This window comes from Pseudochaenichthys georgianus, chromosome 13, assembly GCF_902827115.2.
Source record: "Pseudochaenichthys georgianus chromosome 13, fPseGeo1.2, whole genome shotgun sequence".
Taxonomy (NCBI): Eukaryota; Metazoa; Chordata; class Actinopteri; order Perciformes; family Channichthyidae; genus Pseudochaenichthys; species Pseudochaenichthys georgianus.
Window position 1 is genome coordinate 4211411 of NC_047515.1, and position 22844 is coordinate 4234254.

General features: G+C 44.5%; 1 protein-coding gene across 3 annotated transcripts in view; it reads left to right on the forward strand.

The window, feature by feature from the left end:
* ryr1b (ryanodine receptor 1b (skeletal)) overlaps positions 1-22844 on the forward strand; it is a 144993-nt gene that overhangs the window by 73650 nt on the left and 48499 nt on the right. For all 3 annotated transcript variants that reach the window (XM_034097591.2, XM_034097593.1, XM_034097592.2), the window contains 28 exons: positions 1213-1776; positions 1866-2066; positions 3626-3737; positions 4367-4510; positions 4596-4869; positions 5135-5252; positions 5551-5683; positions 6088-6182; positions 6278-6413; positions 6855-7038; positions 11343-11454; positions 11556-11676; positions 13001-13170; positions 14359-14579; positions 14808-14898; positions 15152-15292; positions 15414-15577; positions 15918-15996; positions 16089-16178; positions 17791-17931; positions 18703-18780; positions 18864-18939; positions 19018-19141; positions 19370-19485; positions 19586-19653; positions 20443-20564; positions 20816-20865; positions 22768-22828. In XM_034097591.2, the coding sequence (XP_033953482.1) occupies positions 1213-1776; positions 1866-2066; positions 3626-3737; positions 4367-4510; positions 4596-4869; positions 5135-5252; positions 5551-5683; positions 6088-6182; positions 6278-6413; positions 6855-7038; positions 11343-11454; positions 11556-11676; positions 13001-13170; positions 14359-14579; positions 14808-14898; positions 15152-15292; positions 15414-15577; positions 15918-15996; positions 16089-16178; positions 17791-17931; positions 18703-18780; positions 18864-18939; positions 19018-19141; positions 19370-19485; positions 19586-19653; positions 20443-20564; positions 20816-20865; positions 22768-22828 (3986 nt within the window). The remainder of the gene's footprint in view (positions 1-1212; positions 1777-1865; positions 2067-3625; positions 3738-4366; positions 4511-4595; positions 4870-5134; positions 5253-5550; positions 5684-6087; positions 6183-6277; positions 6414-6854; positions 7039-11342; positions 11455-11555; positions 11677-13000; positions 13171-14358; positions 14580-14807; positions 14899-15151; positions 15293-15413; positions 15578-15917; positions 15997-16088; positions 16179-17790; positions 17932-18702; positions 18781-18863; positions 18940-19017; positions 19142-19369; positions 19486-19585; positions 19654-20442; positions 20565-20815; positions 20866-22767; positions 22829-22844) is intronic.

The window sequence follows — 22844 nt, forward strand, 5'->3', positions numbered from 1 at the left end:
AAGTACAATGCTTCAATCTGGTGCACTTTAAGCAGAATGACTAGAGACTAGATCTAGGGGGTACAACTCTAAACACCCATATGACAAAGATCGGTTTACATTTTAATAATTAAATAAGTATGTGAACATAACCAGTAACCTACCATAGCCTATAACAAATGTAACGCATTTTATTTTGTTCATTCATATCTTATTTTACTATTTTATTTATGCATATTTTTTTGTATCTCTCCAGTTTAAAACGATATGTCTGGTTTACTGTCCTATAGTATACATTGGAATGATTTCAAACCTGTTTTATCCCAATAATTATAAAGGAGTGCCTTGGAAATATGTGTTTACATAAATTGTGATCAAAACGTTTGAGACCCACTGAGATAACTTAGACTAAAGTGAACTATCTAAACACTGAGAGTCCTTTACCTCACTGAGCTGAAGTTATCAGCCTCTCAGTCTGACTGGAGAGGACTCTCCCTCCACATCATTAGAGAAACATCTTCTTCTTCCGTTAGCGCAGCTAGCACCAGATGCTAATAACAACAGCGCCCTCCCTTTCTCCCTCGCTCACTCGCACTGTGGCTGTGAGCTGCGTGCGCCAGATAAGCCAACATCCCCCATGTTCATCACTTACATCGTACAGGGCGAATGAAAAGTGCAACCGGGATGAAAAGGGTGTTGCATTTACTTAATTATGAATGTTGTTACATCAAGGCCGAACATTAGGGTGAGCGCCAACGGTCAAAAAAAGTGTTTCCCCTCCCAGAGCCGTCAGCGCAGCGCCTCCACAGATCTGGCGCCCTAGGCGAACATCTATAACACCAGTGCGACGGGCCGGCCCTGGTATCAGGTTACGCCGTAGGAAGTGTAGGTACAACGCTACATTTCCCGCCCCGCTGCAGTCATGCAGTAGGCTACGGAGAGCGGAACCGAAATTCACATTTCTAAATGATGCCGTTGGAATCGAAATGTTGGTTCTCGGTACCCAACCCTACTCATGGGTTAGTGAGTTTCTTTCGATCAGAGTTGTCTGAGTGCAGTTGCAGTGGGGCAACTGTTACTAAATGTTTTATTTTATTCTGGTAGCATTGTATTTGAATTTCCTTTCATTTTCCTTTAAAATGGAGCAACCGTTACGAAAAGCAACTGTTCCCCCGTCGTTAAACAAAGCATATTGATTCTGATCTGATTATCTTTCATCTCCCCCCCCCTCAGGAGCTGAAGACCCGGGCCATCAGCATGCTGACGGAGGCCGTGCTGGATGGCAGCCAGGCCATGAGGGACCCCGTCGGAGGCAGCGTGGAGTTCCACTTCGTCCCCATCCTGAAGCTCATCAGCACTCTGCTCATCATGGGCATCTTCAACGACGAGGACACCAAGCACATCCTCAAGATGATCGACCCACACGTGTTCAGTGGGAAAGAGGAAGTGGAGGAGAAGGAGGGAGAGCGAGCTGACGAGGGTGGAGCTGCTGAGGTCGAGGAAGAGAAGGATGAGGATGAGGATGCCGAAGACGAAGGGGTCGGAGACGAAGAGGAGGAGGAGCTGAAAGAGTTGGAAGAAGGAAAGCGGAAGGAGGAAGGAGCCGAGCCTAAGGAGGAAGGAGAAGAGGAGGAAGGAGAAGAGGAGAAGGAGGCGGCGGAAGGAGAAAAGCTGGAGGTAGAGAAGGCAGAGGAGGAGAAGAAGGAGGAGGCAGTGCAGGCAGAAGCCAAAGAGGAAGAGGAGGGTCTGGAGGAGGGGTTACTGCAGATGAAGCTACCCGAGTCTGTCAAGCTGCAGGTCAATAGATTTTATTCCCAGCATCCTAAGTCCTTTAAACATCTGTAGCATGTGATCCCACTGAGCCTTTGAAACTCTTCCCCCCCCAGATGTGCACTCTCCTGCAGTACTTCTGCGACTGCGAGCTGCGCCACCGAGTGGAAGCCATCGTTGCATATTCAGATGAGTTTGTCAACGATATCCAAAAGAACCAACGCGTCCGCTACAACCTGCTGATGAGAGCCTTCACCATGTCGGCTGCTGAGACCGCCCGCAAGACCCGGGAGTTCCGCTCTCCGCCTCAGGACCAGGTACATTCCTTTTGGAAAGAACAATAACCAAGTGTGTGCTTTACAGATTGGATGTCTATAATGACCTGCCACGAGTTCACACTTAGCCTCAGAACACCCACACTGTTTAGTGATAATGGACTGAGCCCAAAAGTATCTTTCTGATGAACGATTCAAATCAGTTTAGGAATCATTTAGTAAAAGATTATACACATTTATTTTAATCACTAATTATACTATGGTCTTTCTTCAGTTCCCTTAACAAATCATATGTATTTGGACAGACTACAGTGTACAATAAAAGCAACATGATAAAATAAAACTAGAGCAAAAAGATGAAGTTAAATTCTTCGCATGAGACGTGACATTTTTTATTTTATACTTTACATTTGGAACTTAATTTATAATAAAGTTTGTAATTATTTTGCCATAAGATTTGATCGTAAAGCATTGAGAGAACTCATAACCATACACTGGACCCTCCTGCTTCACCCAACGTTGACGTAACTTGACTTTACATATTAACAAATGAATAATGATATGGTAAAAGAAAAGAAGAAAATAACCTGTTGATACGTAAACATTATTGGGGTTGGTTTGAAAAGATCTGATGGAAAGATTTGCATATAATGTGACGCGCTCTATCGAAATCAGTCGGGAGTCGCAACGGCTCATTTCACAATAAACGTGGATTTGTGTAAAAAAATAGTTTTCCGGGGTTCGGGTGTTTCGTAAAGCTTGTAAAGGGAAGAAGACACCTCTCACTCCCTACTCTGCTGTTCCGCAGCGCCGCCCCCCCTCCCTCCGGCTGACATTATGAATGTAAGCGTATAGTAATCATAGATAACACGGCAGGGTCCGTGACAGTTTGTTTTCATCTGATTTCAATTAAACAAAGTCTTGGCTTTCAGAATATTAAACTTGTTTCGGCAAATTCAGATGATAAATACAACTTTGAAGCTTCGGCATAATTACAAGCAGAGAACGGAGTAATTTAACGTCACAGCAGGCACAACAACAGCCGGGGTTTCTCGTGAGGGTGTTCCCCGGGAAACAAACACACACACACACACACACACACACACACACACACACACACACACACACACACACACACACACACACACACACACACACACACACACACACACACACACACACACACACACACTCGCAATCTTCCCCCAGACCAGTAATCCAAACTAAAATATCTTCCCTGCGTAGTATTTTGATCATTTGCTAATAACCAATCAGATCGATGGATTCCAGAGGAGAGGAAACTTTGAAGGCCTTTTTCTCAACATGATGACTCGGTGACAGTCACTATATCATGTGACATATTTCGCTTAATATTTGGAGTACAAAAACAATCCTGATATCATTAGAAAGCTAGGACTCTCCTCTTTCCAGCAGTGTATACAACTCACAATGTGTCTTCGGGTCAATGTGACTGATCACATATGTCATGAAAAACACAAAAACAACAGGAAACCCCTGAAATGTGATGGAATAAAAAGTCTTGTGCAAAGGAGAGAAAAAGCAAAGCAGACAAAATATGTTCTTTTTTGTCTCCTCTCAAGGTTCTTTTGCTGACCAAGTTCAAGCACAGTCCAGAGGACGAGTTCAGCCCGGTGCCTGAGGAGACGCGGGACACTCTGGTGGAGTTCCACATCGACCTGCTGCTGCACTGCGGTGAGGCTCTTAGAGGCTGTGGGTTTCATTGGCTCCATTGTTTTTCCAATGCTGGTACATGTTGAGAGTTTGGGTTATTTAGATTCCATATCGTGGCTTCTTTAAGACCAGCGCAAAGTAAACATCCACAATACACATTTAATTTTTTATTTATTTGAATAACTTTGTTCATTTTAGTCTTTTTTTTAAAATTCACCGAAAGGTAGCAAAAGGTAATGCGTCGTATGGATCGTTAATAAACTCAGAAAGCTAATGTGAAGAATACTGTCTTATATCAATGTATGAAATATAACATTATTAGTTAATATTCTACCCTATTCACCTTTAGCGTCTTGCAAGCTAAATTAGAATATATACCTTTAAACGCCCTTTTCTCCAAATAACTTTTTATTATACAACATAAATATTCAAGCTTAATAATATAGCATTTAATTCCTTAAAGAACAAAGCGATTTAATAAAGTGATTTGCATATTTATACTTACAAGTGTGAGTAGAAACTGAGTTATTAAGAATGTTGAACACAATACAAATGGTCATGGTGTCTGTAATGGACTGAGGAAGCTGTCTGGCCCATCTCTCTCCCAATGATCCAGCGTCTCCTCTTGATGCTGAATTCCTTTTCAACAGGTATTCACGTGGAGGAGGAGGCGGAGGAAAAGGAGGTGGACTCCTCACTGAGGGGCAGACTCATCAGTATGGTGGCTATAATCAAGAGCCTGCGCAAGAAGGAGGAGGAGGAGGAGCCGGAGGTGGAGGAGGAGCAGAAGCCCAGTAAGAACCGGGCTGCTCCATAAGACTTGATTACATGGCTGTAACCCATAACAACCTTTCCCTCTCTGTGTCCACCTCCCCTAAGACTCGCTCCAGGAGCTGATCTCCCACACCATGATCCACTGGGCCCAGGAGTCGTTCATCCAGAACCCGGAGCTGGTGCGCCTGATGTTCAGCCTGCTGCACCGGCAGTACGACGGCCTGGGGGAGCTGATCCGAGTGCTGCCCAAAGCCTACGCCATCAACGCCATCTCCGTGCAGGACACCATGGACCTTCTGGAGTGTCTGGGGCAGATCCGCTCGCTGCTCATCGTCCAGATGGGCCCCGAGGAGGAGCGCCTCATGATCCAGAGCATCGGGTCAGTGTGGGGGGTTAGGGCTAGTCCCTTGAGTGTGTTTTTTTCCCACGACTTTCAGACAATAAACAGCAACAACACAATAAACAGCACCATCAGCACAGTACAATACAAACACAAGTTATTGCTTTTCTAACTGAGTGACATGTTTGTGTTCAATGCTTTCGGCTCACCCTGCTAGTATCTCCATCTGTTGTTCTGTCGTGTCATCCGAACCCAAGCAGTGGGTGTGACTGGTGTTGTTGTTGTTGTTGTTGTATTCTTCCAGGAACATCATGAACAACAAGGTGTTCTACCAGCACCCCAACCTGATGCGAGCCCTGGGTATGCATGAGACTGTGATGGAGGTGATGGTTAATGTGCTGGGCGGAGGAGGAGACTCCAAGGTAATTGTAACGCTTTGTTTTATTTGTCTGAAATGTTTACAGTCTAGTTCTTTTCGATTTTGATTCCCGAAATAAAACGAGTGAATCATCTTTTATTCTCCCGTCAGTCTACTCAGTCAACATGTTTACACGACACCTGACAACTGGCAACATCCCCCTTCTATTAGTCTTTTTGTTTACCGGGTTATTCATTGTATTGTATTTAATGATTTTATTGTGTTTGTCAATTGTGTCTTTTTTTAACGTTTGAGTGGATTATTTGTCGTTAAACAGCTTTTTTGTAACTTTCTCTCTCCAGGAGATCCGGTTCCCCCAGATGGTGACCAACTGCTGTCGTTTCCTGTGCTACTTCTGTCGTATCAGCCGGCAGAACCAGCGCTCCATGTTTGACCACCTGAGCTACCTGCTGCAGAACAGCGGCATCGGCCTGGGTCAGTACCAGGCTCAGTACCAGGCTCTCTGCTTCACTGCTACAGGGCAGTGGATTCAGAACAGGTGTTCTTTAAAGATTACATTCTTAACTTATATCCAACTATCATTGGAGCTTCTGTTGAAGGTGAACTGCTCTGAAAACACAGTCTTTGACTACAGGAAAAATCATCCACTTCTTTTCACAAATATTTACATCCCGTTCATCATTCTGCCGTTGAGCAGCCAGGATAGCAAACAGGCATGTGTTGCAGAGGAGAACAAAGGTCTCACTCGCAATGAGGGGTAGCGAGCTGATTGGCCGTCGCAGAGGGAAGTGCACGTGCTGGAGTTTAGTGTTTAATACAGAATGACAAAGTAAGGCAAAGAACACACAGAGAAAGACTTACCCTATTTACCTCCGCAGGCATGCGAGGATCCACCCCCCTGGACGTGGCTGCAGCTTCCTGCATCGACAACAACGAGCTGGCGCTGGCTCTGCAAGAGCAGGACCTGGAAATGGTTTGAGAAAACTCAAACATGACAAAAGACAACAACACATTGAAGTGTCCAGTTCTCTCATACTCTCTCCTGGTGTCCCCTCCATGGTTCTGTAGGTGGTGACATACCTGGCGGGCTGCGGTCTGCAGATGTGTCCCATGCTCCTCTCTAAGGGTTACCCTGACATCGGCTGGAACCCCTGCGGGGGGGGGCGATACCTGGACTTCCTGCGCTTCGCTGTCTTTGTGAACGGTCAGCACCCTCCGCTCTCATGATTACTTTTATGTTTTAGGTCAGGGTTACTTTCAGGTTTAAGCAGGACCCAAACGCATACAGGGAAGCAGGCATGAGGAACTCGAGGAAGTGAGCTTTATTTAACAAAAGCTGATACACACAGAAAAACAGAGGGACAGGCAAGGTCATACAACACAAGGGGAGCAGCCAAATAGAACCCAATGCAGGAACACGAGGAATAACCCTGATCGAGTCATTGAGTAAAACTGGGAAATAGATAAGCTGGAGCGGGCAGGCAAAACACAAGGGCAGGTCAGGACACACAGTTGGATAGAATCAGAGCAGGGCAGAGGCGGGGAAAAGAGGCAGGAAGTGTAGACACAGAAAGTGATCTCACAAAGTAAAACAGGAAACACAACAACCCAGATCCTAACAGCCACTGCCGTGCGTTCCCCGCAGGAGAGAGCGTGGAGGAGAACGCCAACGTGGTGGTGCGTCTGCTCATCCGTCGGCCCGAGTGCTTCGGCCCTGCCCTGAGAGGGGAGGGGGGGAACGGTCTGCTGGCTGCCATGGAGGAGGCCATCAAGATCTCAGAGGACCCGGCCAGGGACGGACCCACGGTGAAAAAGGACCGGCGCTTCATGTGAGTGATGGCGGGATGGAGGGATGTTTACCTCTCAGTGTGATAACACCATACGAATAACCAGGGTTCCACAATTCATTCGAATGTGAGTGAAATTGCAATATGGACGAGTTCTGAAGTGGAACTGCAGGAAGCAGAATATTCCCTAAAGGCTAAATACGTGTTCAAATACAATTTTGAAAGAAGTATTGTGGAGCTGTCGTGAGACCCCGGCCTAAAAAGCAGAGTCTTGCAGACATGTCTTATGATGCAAAAATTATAAATACCCCCAATATCGTGTATCATGACTAGGGTTGCAAAGGGGCGGAACATTTCCGGAAACCTTCTGGAAACTTTCCATGGGAAGTTAAGCTGGGGGATTTTGGAAATATTCGATGCAAAATTAAACAAAAAACACGACATTTCAACAGATTTTTTTTTTTTTTAAGTAGAACAGAACAAGTTTTAATTATTTTATTGAACAACTATTTGTTTCACTGAAGAACGAAAACAGGAATGTTGAGTTAAACATTACCGTACTTTTCGGACTACAAAGCGCACCTGCATAGAAGCCGCAGCAGCTAAAGTGTCCGTCTGTCTTGCTCTCGTTCCGTCTCTCGGTTCCACTTTTACTTTGGCGCGCTACCTGTCTCACTCTTTACGGCCTCCAGCTTTTCCTGCTGGAGCCCGCCGCTTAAAGGTGGCGGGCGCGGACCGGTCCTAGAGCCCATAGAGTTAAAGGTGGTTAATTTTACCTGTAAAATCCATAGATTTAGGAGGTTCCCTAGTGGCCGTTAGCTGTACAAAAGAAATGGGGAAAAAAGTCGCGGCTTATAGTCCGAAAAGTACGGTACTCATCTGTGCATGTGATGGAGGAATGCACAGTGCCTGTAGGGGGTGTGGTCTCAATAGCCATGCAGTGAGCAGTGTGCTATGGCATGGATATTCAAGTGTACTTGAATGGCATCTGTTTGTTTCAGTCTAGATTATGCTAAAACATACTTTCCCCAACTATATTTAAGTTCCCTCCGAAGAGCCAACCTTCCATTTAGAAAATTCCCAGTTTATTCCCATACATTCCTGTTAAGGTTTCCATCTTTGAAAATTCCCGTAATTTTGCAACCCTACTCCTGACACAATTGCAATATCAGTCGAAATAATAGCAATTAGAAATGTTTTCTCAATCTTGCAGCCCTACATACAACAGTCTCAAAGAAAAGAATGATGGAGCTACGGTGGCTGACAGCTGCAAGTGAGCTACGACGGCCGTGAGATTGAGAGTGAAAGCGTGTGTCATACGCTAGATGCGTGAGAGTTGGCAACCCTGCATTACCTGCTGCAGGTGGGGCACCAGTTATACAAGAGGGAGACAATAGCTGTACTTATTTTTTAATGAGCCACATGCCATGATGCACCAACTTCAGACATCCTTACAGAGCCACTCCTCCACCACACACGAACGCGCACATGACCAATGAGGGCACAAGATAAGTTTGTGCACAGATGGAAGGCTGACAGGCAGGTAGGCCAAACCAAGTTCCCATCAGCAAAAACACGTGGGTTTGCTATCCTGGCTCCAAAATGGTGGAATGAGCTCCCCATTGAAATCAGGACAGCAGAAAGCTTACACATCTTCCAGACTGAAAATTCATCTCTTTCGACTCCACTTCGAGCGATAGAATTGTTAACAAAGCACTTATATACTAATAAAGGGCTGGCTTATCTAAAGCCAGTTGAGTAGCACTTGAAATGTTTGGCTCTATGAAACCTGATGTACTTATATGATTCTGTTTTCTTCAAGGTTGTGTCTTCCTGGTGGAACGCACTTATTGTAAGTCGCTTTGGATAAAATCCTCAGCTAAATGCAATGTAATGTAATGTCTGGGGGGGTATGCCCACCCCCCAGAAGAAAAGTTTTAAAAATAACCCCTTAAATGATGACTTCTAGTTAATTTAAGGGGGGGGGGACCCTATAGTGCCCTGCCTCCCCTTTCTATGACAACACGATAGAGATAGGACCAGATGAGTCTACAGGATGAGTCGACGGCATCTTTTCTTGGGCTTGTTTCTCCCACAGATTGACGCTCTGATATGACTCCCTGATAAACACTGCTATGTCATTGATTAGGTTGAAAAGTGTTCCACATTCGATGACATTTTGGGTAGTTTCAGCCAGGACAAGATTAAGAACATGAGCATAGCACCACACATGGACATGAGTGGGTGACTGGGAGGTCATCAGTGCAGAAAATCCTTTGTACCGGCCTTTCATATTGGATGCTCCATCCGTTGCATTACCTATACACACATGCCCTTGTCCAGTTTCAGATGCTTGAAGTATTGTCCGGTGGATGCGTGGCACTTCACTAAAGCCACAAGCCTCTCTTGCACAGTCTCATTGACATATTTTAAGATTACTGAACACTGATCCTGAGAAGTTATGTCTTGTGTTGTGTCCAGCTGAACAGAAGACATTCCGGCCTTCTGGACATCACTGGAGATACTTCCTTTGATTAGACTACGAACAGTTTCTATGATGGAGTTAACAGTAGTTTTGGAGAGTAGGGGGATGAGAGACCCTCTACCTTTTGTTCCACTGGATTGGTGCAATTTCTTGCTCTTCTCTACGCAATCATCCAGATGCTCTTTTAACCAGACATCATACTTTCCTAATAAAAGGATGAGCTCCAAAAAGTTACCGTGGTCCACGGTGTTGTCAGCTAGCATATATGCTCCCTCATTCTCCACCTGCCTGCACTTTCACCACATCCACCACATACTCCAAAACCTGACGTCTCTTTCGGACTTGTTCCCTATGAGCAGACATCTGACTGCCAGCAAACATGCTTTCGATGTCTGCTTTAGAGCACCGTAAGAAAAAAGCTTCAGCACAGGTTGAATGTGTAATGCTCTTTTTGTGCTCCTCTGTACGCTGGTGTGCGTGCCTCCAATCTGACATTCCAGTTATAAAGACATACAAAACAAAACAACATATGACGTCCCTTGCAATATGACGCCACTTCCTGCTGGTGCCATCTTTACAGGTGAATACCGTCTGCACAACTGGATTTCTGGTATGTTGTTGTGGGTGCTGTTCTAAAAACATCTGTAACATAGATGGCTCGGGGCGGGCAAAGTAATCTATGTCCTCCTGCTCTTTGCTCTCCTCACTCTCCTCCTCTGGGGTGCTACCTGGCTCAACACGATGATACAGAATGATGGCTTCCCTGATAGAGGTCCATACAAATAGGCATTGACATAACAATACCACACAGTTAATGGTCAAAACTACATGTGTGCCTCCATTTTTTATCTATTTCTATATTATTCATTCTATATATTGTCAATCAAAACTACCACAACAAGCTGACTATAAACATTTTCTTCAGGTCCCAAAAGACCACTGTTGCCCTTATAACCAAATAAGTAAATACACTAAACAAAACAAGCTGCCAGCTGACAGTAATTGTTCATGAATGTTGGTTAACTTTCAATGAGACAACGTATCAGAGTCCCATTAAGCTATATTTTAACTTACCAGGGAAAACCTAAAAAAGCCAGCTTACTAGCTTGGAGGCTAACGAATGTTTCTCTTATAATATTTGTCTTATTAGTGCTTCATCAAAGGGATATTAATGGGTTCCAGAACTACAGAGTATCATAACCTTAATAATAATATTTTCCTAATTTTCTTAGCTTCTGCTTACCGCCAGTTCTCCTCCCTCTTCCCACTCGCGCTGATCTCTCTCCCTCTCATCATCTTCCTCACCACCAATATCGGCCACGGGTTAGAAGAAGATGGACCTGCACCTGTACTAAACATGTCGGTTATTTTGACACAAGCGGCAGCATCAGCACGAAGGGCCTGCTTTTTTCTTGCCCGCAATTGTTCTGCTCTCCCTTTTCGCTTGGCCTTCGCCTTCGCCATTTCTAACTCGAACTTTTTTTTTTCTCGAAAAAAAAGGAAGTTTGGCTTCAACGGCCGGCTCACCTCCTGGGGGCGTGATTTAATGATGCACACCGAGCGGCCCAAAGGGGGAGGTGATTAAAGATTTGATTGGGTCGGCCCAGTGTCAATTACTAAAAACATTTAAACAGAGGGCCAATATACCCGTCTTATGGGCCGGGACTTCAGAAAAAAAAAAGAAATGACGTGTCGGCCCAAAAGGCACGTCGGCCCACCGGGAAAATGCCCGGTATGCCAGATGGCCAGTCCACCCCTGCCTGTGTGTATGAAATGTGCTTTCTGAATAAACTGACCTAAATGTAACGTTCAAGCTTTCCTGATCAACATGATACGAAAGCCTGTTTCTTGTTATTGGCAGGTTTGGTGGTGAGGAGCAGCACGAGGAGAACCGCGTCCACCTGGGGAACGCCATCATGTCCTTCTACTCCGCCCTCATCGACCTGCTGGGTCGCTGCGCCCCTGAGATGCATGTGAGTGTCGGGGCTTTGCCTCTGGGCACCTCTGTTCCGTACAGCATGTGGCTGCTGCGCCTTAGTCTCACACAGAGTGTGTGGAACCTTCTTGTCTCCAGCTCATCCAAGCAGGGAAGGGTGAAGCTCTGAGGATCCGGGCCATCCTGAGGTCTCTGGTGCCCATAGAGGACCTGGTGGGGGTCATCAGCCTCTCTGTGCAGATCCCTGCCTTCGGCAAAGGTGAGACACTCAAGTTGGAATTGTGGAGAACTATTTCTTGAATAGTATCAGCAATCTATGAATGATTAGGACCTAATTGCTGAGAACTGTGTACTTCTGTCGTGTTCACATGGGGCCTTTTCTGAGCACATCTGTTTTCAGTTGTTTCAGATGAATATGATAAATACACTATTATTAAGATAAACAGGGGAAATACCAATATCACAATTATAATTATCGTATACATACAATTCAATTATATATGATTGAAATATGTATATCCATAGAGTATCTAGAGCAGGGCTCGGCAACCCCTGGCCCGCATGCCACCATTGGCACGCGGCACCGTAACCAGTGGCACACGAGGAATACGTGGAATACGTGTGCAAAATATTTAAATTGTATTTTCGGATCCTGAACGAGAGCGTCGCCAGAGCGCGTCTCCCCGTTCCCTGCAGAAGGAAGCCATGCACGCAGCGCAGCCCCGCCTCTTTACCTCCAGGCGACTTTCTGCCGCTTCCCTCCGCGGTGCTGATCGTCTCACCGCGGAGGGAAGCACTTCACAGACTGCAGTGCCCACAAGGAGCTGTACGAATGCCGCAGTTTGTGCGAGGCTGTGTATTTAGTTAAAGCCCCGTGGCGATCTGCTCATCTCTCATTGAAATAACATGCTACACAGGGCGGACTGGCCATCTGTGTTCTGGAGAATCACAGTCATCATTATTATTATGCCGTTTAAACCAATTATTTTAATTAGTGTGAGCGACGCAGCGAGGCTCCCCCTGTAGACAGTTCACGAGCGTCGAGCTCTTCTCCCCCCCCCCGTTGACAATTCTTTACATTTCTGATGGCACTTAATATCCAACAGGTTGCCGACCCCAGATCTAGAGAATGCCCAATATGAAATATCTACAGAATAAGTTTGAATACGCTAAAATTTAGAAATCTACTACTAAACAAAAATAATAAACATAGGCTACTATATATTTTATAAAATATACAAAGTAGTTTTAATTTACAAACATTTACAATTTAAATGCAGTGAGGTAGGATATTGCTCTTTTATTTTAGTATTCTAACTTATTATGTATATGTTTATATATTGTGCATTACTGTTGATTTATTTATTTCTATATTTTCTTATTTTGTTAATTTCCCAATATGGGATCAATAAAGTCTAATCTAATATAACCAATATGTGTAATGCTAGACCAACAGTAAACCTTTTCACGTCGCATTTTGATGTTAAATCTGTTTGATATCTGATTATTGGACAGAATGTTGTAAGCGTATAATGTTTGAATAGATGTTGGCCTTATATGATTGACTTGTTTCCAAACCTCAGATACTCAGATCCTTGAGCCGAAGATGTCAGCCAGCTTCGTCCCGGACCACAAAGCCTCCATGGTGCTGTTCCTGGACAGAGTGTACGGGATCGACAACCAGGACTTCCTGCTGCACGTGCTGGAGGTCGGCTTCCTGCCCGACATGAGGGCTGCAGCCTCTCTGGACACGGTGAGCACACACACACACACACACACACACACACACACACACACACACACACACACACACACACACACACACACACACACACACACACACACGCACGCACGCACGCACGCACGCACGCACGCACGCACGCACGCACGCACGCACGCACGCACGCACGCACACACACACACACACACACACACACACACACACACGTCACTGCTTACTCCTCTGTGAGCTGAGAGGGAGGAAGTACTCACCTCCTACTCAAGTAGAAATACTCTGGTCTTTAAATACTCCATTACAAGTAAAAGTCCTGAATTCAGGTGAATGTACTGGGTATCAAAAAGTACTCAACATGCAGAGCAGAATGTATTATCATATTATCCTGTTTGTATTACCAACACATACATATAATACATGTTGTATTGAAGTGTGTGGAGCCAGTTTGATATACTTTAAAATACTGGGTCTATTAGTAGTGCAGCATCATATCATATATCACGGGTCTCTATCTGTAAAGCGTGACGATGAGTGGTACATACATGTAGAGTTTAAAAGGCCCTGTGCTCGTTGTGGTGTACAGTAAAGATGTAAATGATAGGATGATGGGAGTTTCTCTCTCACGCACACTCTCCTAAAGAGCATTACCTCTTAAATGAACTGGGGTAGAAGTATACATTACTATTACATGGAAATACTCAAGTAAAGTACAATTATCTCAACATTTGACTGAAGTATGGTCCTTGAGTATTCAGAATCAGAAATCCTTTATTTGTGCCACTCGGCGGGATTTCAGTAGAACAGCAAAGCCACGGTGCAGACACGATGCAAACATAAAGAGTAGACTCACATTGAAATAAAAAAGGCAAACAAACATTAATACAACATTAACACATTCTAAATGTGTTAATGTTGTATTAATTAAATTAAAGAGAGAAAGACGTTCCAGGGTTTCCAAAAACCACGGCACATTTATTGTGGCAACACAAAAAACAACACAAAGGATGAGAGGCTGGGCGAGGGGAAAGGACCCGGCGAGAGGCTCCCCACGGGAGTCTTGGAGAGAGTGGCGAAGGCCCCGTGACTCCGGGCAGCCGGGCTTAAGTAGAACCTGGGCTTCGGATCTGGGCACTTATCTACTCGCACCACTGTCTGTAAGTATTGCATTCATATGAATACATGTCCTGTCTTCCTCTGTGACTACAGCTGGCCTTCAGCACCACTGAGATGGCCCTGGCCCTGAACCGCTACCTCTGCTCGGCGGTCCTGCCTCTGCTCACCAAGTGTGCCCCGCTGTATGCTGGGACGGACCACCGCGCCATCATGATCGACTCCATGCTGCACACCATCTACCGGCTGTCCCGCGGCCGAGCGCTCACCAAGGCTCAGAGGGACGTCATCGAGGAGTGCCTCGTGTCGCTCTGCAAGTCAGTGCCAGACCCAGGCTATCTGTGTAGAGACCGCTTCTGCTAGTTAGACATCTGAAGGGTTGCATTCACGCCGTCTTTGGCCCCAACCATGGCCAGGAGAGCACATATGATTGTTACCATGGATCGACCACCATTTTGTATCAAACCACCCGAAAGGGAAGAATCACATCCCATGTGAAACATTGATAATAACATTCCTCATAAAGCCTTTTTATGACACCACAGGTACCTCCGGCCCTCCATGCTGCAGCACCTGCTCAGACGGCTGGTGTTCGATGTTCCCATCCTCAACGAATACGCCAAGATGCCTCTTAAGGTCTGTCTGCTCTGTCACTGTATGAATGGATAACATTGCATCACAAGTTAAAATTGCAATCGAACAGTAAAATAAATAATGCAACATGGACCATCTAACCACCCTGTGTTTGAAGTGCAGACGAAATGCATGACCGACACATGGACTGTGTTACGGTGGTTATTGCAGTACAGTTGTTGTATACAGATATTACAAACAATTAGCTTTCTTGCAAATACCAATTATTACAAAGTGTTTCCATCTATGCTTCCAGCTGTTGACCAATCACTACGAGCGCTGCTGGAGGTACTACTGCCTGCCTAACGGATGGGCGAACTTCGGGGTGACCTCAGAGGAGGAGCTGCATCTCACTCGTAAACTCTTCTGGGGCATCTTTGAGTCTTTGGCACACAAGGTGAGATGGACGCTCTGGCTGTCCGCACATGTTGTTAGCATGTCGATGTTCTGTAACTGCACAGGTGTAAGCGTGTGTCATCATCAACAACGTGACTCCTCTGACGTCGTCCCGGCTCTAGAAATATGACGCAGAGCTCTTCAAGATCGCCATGCCGTGCCTCTGTGCCATAGCTGGAGCCATCCCTCCGGACTACGTGGACGCCACCTTCTCCTCGGCCACTGAGAAGAAGGCCTCTGTGGATGCCGAGGGGAACTTTGACCCAAAGCCCGTGGAGACCACCAAGTGAGCACAAAGACACAGTAGACGTATAACAAGAGCAACACATCAATTCGAACATGTAACTAAAGATGATGTTGTTTCGCCCTTTTTAGATTTAGATTACATTTTTAGGAAATTATTTTGAGCTGTAAATGTAAGTTAGCAAAGCTTTAAAAACAAACACTAAGAATATGAAGTAGTTAAGGAAAATAAAATGACGATGTCAAACACAACAAATGGAGAAACCACATGTTCCAAATGATAAAGAATTCAAACTAAGGAAATGTCTCCTACAATCATAAAACATTTGAAATGTACAGTCAATTCATAAGCTCACACTTAATATGAGTTCATTTCTTCACAGCACCATCATCCCCGAGAGGCTGGACGCCTTCATCAACAAGTACGCAGAGCACACTCACGACAGATGGGCCTTTGAAAAGGTCAGTTTGGGAAGATCACCAGATACGAATGAAGTCCCCGTTTGTTTTGAATGGTCTGTAATAATGATCTCAACGGTTATATGCACTCTCAGATTCAGAACAACTGGACCTATGGAGAGGTGTTGGATGAGAATTCTAAGACCCACCCGATGCTCCGACCGTACAAAACGTTCTCTGAAAAGGTACGTATCCTTCCATCTGAATCCTAATAACGTGCTGTGGCGTCAGCGGCACGAGTTGATGACTGTTTAACAATCAGACCTGCTGATTGGCCTGACTAGCTATTGAGGCGATACACGTTTACAGCCAGGCTCAGATTCCTCTGGATCGCCATATTACTCTACTAACTTAGAGTAAACTGCTGTTTAAGTATCTGTAATGAGGCGTGGCACTCGCTAAGTATATGTGGCACCTTTAAGCAGGAGAGTACGGCACTGAGTTCTTTTCATCTCTACCTATCCAAATGAGTAGGATGTTTCTTAGAGAAACGGCTCCCAGATTCTACCGGGTTGGATGCTGGTCCTGTTACAATGGGACAAGTATTTCTTCCCACCCGACCTCCAGGGGTTGACTCTAGAGTACTGGCTTATGTATTCAGCTTTCAACGATCTCTTCAGTTGGGTTATATGTGTTTGAGAGTGAGCTTCCAGCTAATTTCCTTTTACAAAAAAACCATGGGTGCGTCTCACTTCGGTTATCTTTCATTTCCTCGCTCCTCGGGCTCGGCATCACCGGAAGTAGATTTGTCAGCGCCATCTTGAGTAGCGTCCCAGTGGCCTTATTTGTGCCGGAGGACCGAGGAGCGATAACGGAGGAGCGATAATCGAGGAACTACCACACCATCCTCCGGTGAAATCCTCAGATATTCACCCCGCCCCCTTACTGTGTATCGCTCACTGATTGGACGATGCAGCGCACGCACTGATCTGGCTGCTGCCAGACGATCAGCTGTGCGGCGTCATCACAAACGGACGTCGCTTCACGTGACGCTCCGGAGGAAAGGACGTCCCATTGCTCTTAAAACTCATTTCCTTGCGTCTCTTCATGCTTCCCTGGTGGGAGGGACTAGTCGCAGGGAAACAAAGCAAGTGTGGGACGCAAGGAATCCATTTAACCGAAGTGAAATGCAGCTCATGTCTATTCAAAGTCGGCTGATCAGCTGATCAGCTGCTGCTTGTAGTCCCAAAAACAAAGAAAAAGACCAGGGGAGACCGAGCGTTCTCATCGGTAGCCCCCAGGCTCTGGAACGACCTGCCCCCCCCCCCCTCATGTTAAATTGTCGCCCACTCTTGAAGCTTTTAAGTCCCGCCTAAAAACCCACCTCTTTTCCCTCGCTTACCAGTCAGTCTGAGCTATGTCATACCTATTTGGATGCTTTCACTGTCTGTCCATAGCCTTTATGTGCCTTGTATTTATTCTTATGTGTGCTTTTTTTATCTATTCGTGTAATATTATATTTTATTATAATGTTATGTTCATGGATGCTGAGTTGATGTGTCTCAGGCAGAAGCAGTTAAACCTGTACACAGTGTATGTAGCCTTATCTTCATGTTAGTTAAAGGTTTGGGGCTTTCAGCATTATGTTGACAATTTCAGCACCGTACGCAGGTACTACACTTTAAATAAGTGAATACATACGTGTATCTATTACAGATGCCTAAATGTGCTTTCTGATTAGATGAAACCAGTGTTGCAGAACAGTTCATCTCTAATTCTAATGTGTTTAGGATCTTCTGACAATAAAATATATTGTTTAAATTCTCCATTTTCAATAAAATCCTCTTTGTTTCTCAGGACAAGGAGATTTATCGTTGGCCCATCAAGGAATCCATGAAAGCCATGTTGGCCTGGGAGTGGACTCTCGATAAAGCCAGGGATGGGGAGGGGGAAGTGGAGAAGAAGGCCGTCACACGCAAGATCTCCCAAACTGCTCAGGTACAGGAGAGAGGGGGGAAAGATGGATCCGTGTTTGGCGTCTGGAAAAGGATGGCTATTACGGAAGAGAACAACAAAACAATGAGAGATATATCACTGTCTTATTTCTCTATAAGGATTCCCATTAGCACTAGCACTAGCATTAGCATTAGCACTAGCATTAGCATTAGCATTAGCACTAGCATTAGCACGGGCTATTCTTGGTGCGGTCAAACACACATGTATACGTCAACAAAAAACAAAACCACTGATCTTCACAAGATCAAGAACGGTAGTGAAACAACAACTATCACCAGAAATGACAATTCAAACCATTTCATACAAATTGATATCACACTTTTACTACAAATACAATAAGTAGTAATTCATGACAAAAATACAAAATAACTTATCTGATGAGAGCTTATATTTATTTATCCTTTGCTTAGAGACATTTATTTTAAAGATTCAAAGAAAATAAAGAATGAAAATAAATAATAATAGAAGAATAAAAGTGACTCATATTTATTGTTTAAAGTTGTTTAAATCCAATGGAATCTAATATGATAATGTGACACTTAGTTTTCACTCCAAGGCTATAAAAAGTTCAAGGACATTAATAATCATACCTACTTGTACTAATACATTTTGATATCGGTGTTTCGTAAACATTCTGCACTTGTATGTACTGAAATGGAAGAAGTTCAAGCCTTTTTGCGGGAACCCTCTGGTGTCCTCTAATAAAGCTCCCATGGATAATAATCTGTCCGTATGGTGTGTTGTTGTCTGCAGGCCACGTATGACCCCAGTCACGGCTACAACCCTCAGCCAATAGACATCGCAGGAATGGCTCTGTCCAGAGAGCTGCAGGTACGAATCTCTCGGTCACAGCACTGATAGATCTCATACGAAAGGAGCCTGACCATTTTCATTTCCTCCCTCTCTCCGTCCAGTCTATGGCCGAGCAGCTGGCAGAGAACTATCACAACACCTGGGGCAGGAAGAAGAAGCTGGAGCTGCAGGCCAAAGGTAAGATGGCTGAGACGTTCATTTGAAGCATTGGTTGCTAGTTCGTGGTGTGTGGAGTAACTAGATTATTGCTTTTAGGCAGTGGCACCCATCCTTTGCTCGTGCCTTATGACACCCTGACGGCTAAGGAGAAGGCCCGGGACCGGGAGAAGGCCCAGGACATGCTCAAGTTCCTCCAGCTCAACGGATACTCGGTGACAAGGTACACAGGAAGTACTCAACATTTACATGAAGATACTTGGATTATACCTGTTTGGCAGCAACACTGTGGCGTGTGTGAGTGACAGGACAATGATGTATTATGCATATTGTAAAGAAAGGAAAGTGAATCATGGACAGGACTGTTGGTGAACAACAGGAATGGCCCAGGTGTATCGATGCTTCTCTGTCTCTCTATTTCATGTTTACTCCCTCTTGTCTCCACCCTCAGGGGACTGAAGGACATGGAACAGGACATTTCCTCCATCGAGAAGCGTTTTGCCTACGGCTTCCTCCAGAAACTCCTGAAATGGATGGACATCGCCCAGGAGTTCATCGCCCATCTTGGTAATTCAACATCCATACTTGAATTGCGTAACGTTAACTCCACCATGCACCTTTGGACTAGGAAGTGACTTTGCTTCATTCGTGTTTGTGTTTTGAACAGAGGCTGTGGTCAGCAGTGGTAGAGTGGAGAAGTCACCTCATGAACAAGAGATCAAATTCTTTGCCAAGGTGAGATGTTCAATGCTGCATTAAAGCTGTACAGAACCCACTTAAAGGGGCCCGATGCTGCTTTTAGGGGTTTCCCTTACCTTAGTGTGTTTTAGAGGTTTGTGTGCATGTAAATGGTCTGCAAAGGCTAAAATCCCAAAGTTCCCTCCATAGTGTCATCACTATGTTACACTGGCGCTGATTGGTCAACTGCTTAGAGATGTCCTATCACAACAGAGCCGGCCAGCTAACCAATCAGATATGACTGTTTACATGTCCCAGTAGAGGCACAACATTCAAAATATTATCCAGCAAAACTGTGATTATCTAACAGGGTTCTTACGGTCATTGAACACCTGGAAAAGTCATGGACATTCAAAATGCTAATTCCAGGTCCTGGAAAACAATATTTTCCCCAAAGTTTTGGAAAAGTCATGGAAATGTAACTAAAGTTGCATCAAATATAATTTATATTTTATCTAATTGCCGAAATAGTAATACTATAATGATAATACATTCTCTATCGTATAGTCATGAAACGTAAAATGGCATTTAACTGCCGAGGTGTTTTGCTGGTGAGAGATTTGAGTTGAGCTAGTCAGCCTATTGGCTTTGTTTTAGATCGGCACGACATGTTTCAGACCTTATTTTCCTGTTCCATGTTCAAAGAAACCTTTCTCAGTGGTACCGCTGAGGTAAAGGTCATGGAGAAGTCCTTGAAAAGCATTGGTGAAAAAGTGTATGAACCCTGATGTAAGTATGTTTTAGTATTGCTCCAATTGTGTATCCCTGGTTGCTGTTTTTGTATAGATCCTCTTGCCATTGGTGAATCAGTACTTCAAGAACCACTGCCTGTACTTCCTCTCCACTCCTGCAAAGTTGCTGGGCAGTGGAGGGCATTCCTCCAACAAGGAGAAGGAGATGATTGCAAGGTATGTCCTGAGCTGAAACGCTTTCATTCATGTTCAAAAGGTTGTGATTGGAGCTCATCCCCATCTACCCCTCCTTTAGTACAGTCTTTTGTTCTCCGTCACTCTCCCTCTTCCATGTGTCTCCATCCCTCTCTTCTTATGTGCAATATCCAGTCAATTACCTTGATCTCCCTTTTGCTTTCTCACACCTTTCCTGCCCTGTTTTGCTGTCCCCTCCTTCTCCCTTCTCCTCTTCTCTCCTCCGCCCTCAGTATCTTCTGTAAATTGGCTGCTTTGGTGCGACACAGAGTATCTCTCTTTGGTAAGGAACCTGCATGCTGGTGTTATCTCCGTTTCTGTCTTGTTTATTTTGATCTCTGAACATCTTTTTTTGCTCCGTCTTTCTTCAATGTTATATACTTATGACCACTGATTGTACCCTCCCACACTCTCATGCTCTCTTGACTTCTCACTGGATCCCTTCGTTGAATGCTTCTCTGTCTTAAGCTCATCTTCTGCTTGGCTTTGATGTTTTCTGTAACCTGGTTCGGACGCACAATCTCTTTGTGGATTCACAACTGAAACTCTGTGTACACATAAAGACAGAAACAGGCGTTCTTTATTGATTTTTAAACGTACACCGTTGTATGACTATCGATCCTAATGGAGCTATAATGGTTGCACGTGCAATGGCCCCATTTTCACTCTTTTGTTTGCGTATTCATATTTGATTACATTTCAATTAACTGACGCTTTTTCTCCAAAGCGACTCACAATAATAATGTTCTTCTGCCACTTATAAGACCTGTTAATGGGACGAATAGGAAACAAGTATTCAACCAAATCTTACCAACATCATCAGAACAGCCGTGGCTATTTATATCACCAATACAATTCATTTATTACACGTGTCTCAAACCGTAGTCACGTTGATTTATTATTCACCATTAAAGGCTTGGGTGCTTAGATGAACGTTTTACACTGAGCTCTGTAGACTGAAACACTAGCTAAGGTTACATCATCTTATATTCCACGTCCACCATATCAGTGGTAGCTATTTTTAGAAACGTGTGTACAGTATGCCTGGTGTGAAGTACAAGTGAAGTGTGCACATTCTCCCACCTGTTCTCTTCTTTTATAAATACCAGTGTATGTGTGGAGAGATGCAGTATGCATGGTTTTATCAGCCGTGTTATAATAAAGCAGTATCTTCTGTATCCTCATTCTCATCTGCCTTTACCACCATGTGTCTCTCATAGTTACACATTATGTTGAGCATTTGTCTCTGTAACTGATCCTCTACCAGAGTCAAACTGCACATTCAGTCACAGTATAGCAATGTACCGTTATACATGTTTAAAGGGGACTCATGATGCACATTTTCAGATTCAAACTTTCATTTGGGGTTTCTAGCAGAATCTGTTACAGTGATTTCATATTTAAATAATCATTACTTTTCTCACACTGTCAGTCTGAATGTACCTTCGTTGACCTTTTATCAGAAACAATCTGTGGTACCACCTGTCTCCGTAAGCTACCATCCGAAAACCCAGTCTGCTTTGATTGGCTTGCATGTCAATTTGCAAAGTAGATCTCAAGTCCGTGTTTGAAGAAAGTGAGCAGGGTGTTAAAGCAAATGTTCATAGTGGCCAACGGTGGTACTACAGCAGCCTGTGACATCATTCGGGACAAATGAGACTGTTTCCCATTGACTTACATTGGGAAAGAGGCGTCTGCCAATCAGTGGATCGTTTAGGGTTTTTGTAAATTGGAATGGATGAGGCCCTGTCTCCAACGCTCTATCCAGTTCTCTTTACACATCCATGGTTGAAATACATAGAGAGGGAAGCCAAATCCCAACGGCTTGTTGAATCCTATGTTTTTCTGAACTGGACAACCATCAAAAACACAGACTGGGTTGTCTTATTTCACAGGTGTGGGTTGGTAGTCACTTCAGATACTCAAATGTATGTGCACAAACACAACAAAGTGACTTTTCATGATATATCCCCTTTCATTTTGGTCAGTTATGAAAAAAATCTGTTTTGAGTAAAAATTCATGATCTCAATGTAATTTGGAGCTTTATCAACACGCTCTAATGGCATGCGCGTCCTGTTTGTAATGTTTTGAGGGTTAATGTCCTTTACAACAATTACAACGTATAGAAAGCTGATTTGATAACTAGGACAGCTTTGACAACACTCTTTATTGCGCTGTTTCCAGGCACAGACGCAGGTGCGGTCGTAAACTGTCTTCACATCCTCTCACGGTCACTGGATGCCAGGTAACTCACGCTGTAT